The sequence below is a fragment of the Vespa velutina genome, chromosome 1, assembly GCF_912470025.1.
Source record: "Vespa velutina chromosome 1, iVesVel2.1, whole genome shotgun sequence".
Lineage (NCBI taxonomy): Eukaryota > Metazoa > Arthropoda > Insecta > Hymenoptera > Vespidae > Vespa > Vespa velutina.
The window spans coordinates 1647501-1650000 of NC_062188.1; the positions used below are offsets into that span (position 1 = coordinate 1647501).

The following is a 2500-nucleotide window of genomic DNA, read 5'->3' on the forward strand; positions in this document are numbered from 1 at the left end:
GATGTATAGATATATGAGAATAAAGGATGATTTACGATTCGCAGAATGCAGGAAGCAAAGGAGTACTACAGATGCGCAGGATAGAATGAATCGTCGGGAGGACCCGTTGTTGCGACAGCATCGCAGCCGCTTGCTGCAACTCGCCGAAGCTACCAACATCAAGCCCGGTCGTGGAAGCAGCAAGAGACGCGGTCAAAGACAATCCCATGGATTTTCACCAAGGTTGGTTAAATCTCCCTCTTCCCCTCCGCCCCGCCTCACCCTTCCACCTTCTTTCACTCTCTCTCTCTCTCTCTCTCTCTCTCTCTTTCTTTTTATCCTTTTTTTCTCTTTTCTTTATTTTTTCTTTTTTCTTTCGTCTTCTTTATCCTCTAATTCGGGAGATGACGAGATGATAAGAAGATAGATTACGAAGGTTCACTAAAGTAAAATATCAAGGATCCAATGACAAGTCAGTTTGTTTATGTTTCACTCGTTAACATTGGCTCCGACAATGACACATAATATTTTCTATTTATATAAAATCGATCAGCGATTTTATTTTGTCCGTACAATATGATCGAATCCTTGAAATTTGAGTATCATTTAAACACGTATAAAATGTTTACGGATTATTTTCTTTATTTTCGTTATTTAAATATTATCGATATTTGTAATATTATGGATATTATATGTACATATATACATACATACATACGTATATAAATAAATAAATAAATACATAAGTAAATACATATATACGTGGATCATCTTTATTTGTCGAATTAATTTTAAACGTACGTATTTTGGAATCATTAATGAAATTATAAAGATTAAACGTTAATACACAATGGGAAAATGAATAAGATCGGTTGATCGATAAATAAATACAATTGATGAATATTTATTATATAACAATTTTTACACGATATCGATCGAATAATATCCGATAATATAAAATCGATAATCCTTTTCGTTAGATAAGCGTATAATGTTAGAAATCATAGTTCTATACACGTTTAGTACACGTTGCTCGTTAACTTTCCTTTTTCATTATACCCGTTAAATCGACTTGAACATTTTTTCGAGTTGGCCATAGTGCTACAGAGAGGCAAGCAAGCCCGTTCGGTATAGTATCCGCATAAATTGGCTTACTGTAAACCGCCCACGGTTTTCACCGTTCTGCATAATTAACCCCCTTTAAGCTAACCGGTTACACGTATGTGTGTGTGTATGTATATATATGTGTGTGTGTGTGTGTATGTGTATATATACGTGCGCGCACATGTACACGCGTTGCGTTAGTCTGTACGAACGCGTGCTTGCACAACGCTTTTAGTATATCTATCTACCACCAAGCTCCTCGCTTCTTTATTCGCTACCTCTCGTGGCTTTTGTCTCCCAGTTGGCGGCCGTTTTTTCTCGCATCCTGTATTCCACTCTATACCCTTGCGTCTCTAATGCATTTTGAATACGTTAGAAAAAGCCGTGACCGATGAATGAATGAATAGTCGATCCTTTATTTTTTTTTTTTTTTCTTTTTTCTTCTCTACTCCTTTCTCTTTTTCTTTTTCTTTTTCTTTTACACGCAAAATACAAGAGAAACGTTCCTGTTATCGATCGTTCTTCCTTAATTAATCATAAACATCAAATGTTCCTGTTTACAAATTTATTAACAATACATTTATAATGTATACATGCTTTTTATTTATCTATATGTATATACATATATATATACAAATTTATATATATTTACGATATACACATGTTTTCTCTCTCTTTCTCTCTCTTTATATATATATATATATATATATATATATATGTATATATTTATATTTATATATCGAAAATAATTTTAAATATTCAACGCTCTTCGTCGCTTCGTGCAAATATTATCGTTTATCTTTTTTTTGTTTTTTCTTTTTTTTTTTAGCAATGGCGGTTCAAGTACAGGACGTGTTACACTTCAGGACATCGTTAGAAGCGATCCAGGTTATACGCCTAACATAGAACACTTAGTGTTCCCCGAACGAAAGAGCAGTAATCCGAATTTATCTGGAAACACCGATGGCTCGCCACCACCAGGTACAACCAAATCGAAATCCAATGCTCCAACTTCTAGTAGATCAAGACTCGTTGAGGTCTTTGCGAGACATTATTCACGAGGATCCTTGCAGGACAGTACGATTACCTTGAGAAAGAATCATTTGAACGTAAGTGTTAAGTCATTAATCTTTTCTACGTTATGTAAACGTACCACTTTTATGTTTATCGTCATTTCTATTTGAATTATTTTCTATTCGAAAAATTACATGCCTTTTTTATTATCGGACATGTAATAATTTATTTTTGAGAATTAATAGAAATTATAGAAAAGTCTATTAATTAAATTGAACAATCGTAAAGATTCGATTATTATTTGTTATTAATTAAGTAATTAATTAATTAAAAATTGATGTAATATTTAATTAAAATAATTTAGATGGAAAAACAAAAAGAGAAGAAAGGAGATAAATTTGAT

General features: G+C 32.8%; 1 protein-coding gene across 5 annotated transcripts in view; it reads left to right on the top strand.

Moving 5' to 3' along the window:
• LOC124950690 overlaps window positions 1-2500 on the top strand; it is a 162854-nt gene that overhangs the window by 61191 nt on the left and 99163 nt on the right. For all 5 annotated transcript variants that reach the window (XM_047497807.1, XM_047497838.1, XM_047497817.1 and 2 more), the window contains 2 exons: window positions 45-222; window positions 1913-2192. In XM_047497807.1, the coding sequence (XP_047353763.1) occupies window positions 86-222; window positions 1913-2192 (417 nt within the window). In that variant the 5' untranslated portion in view covers window positions 45-85. The remainder of the gene's footprint in view (window positions 1-44; window positions 223-1912; window positions 2193-2500) is intronic.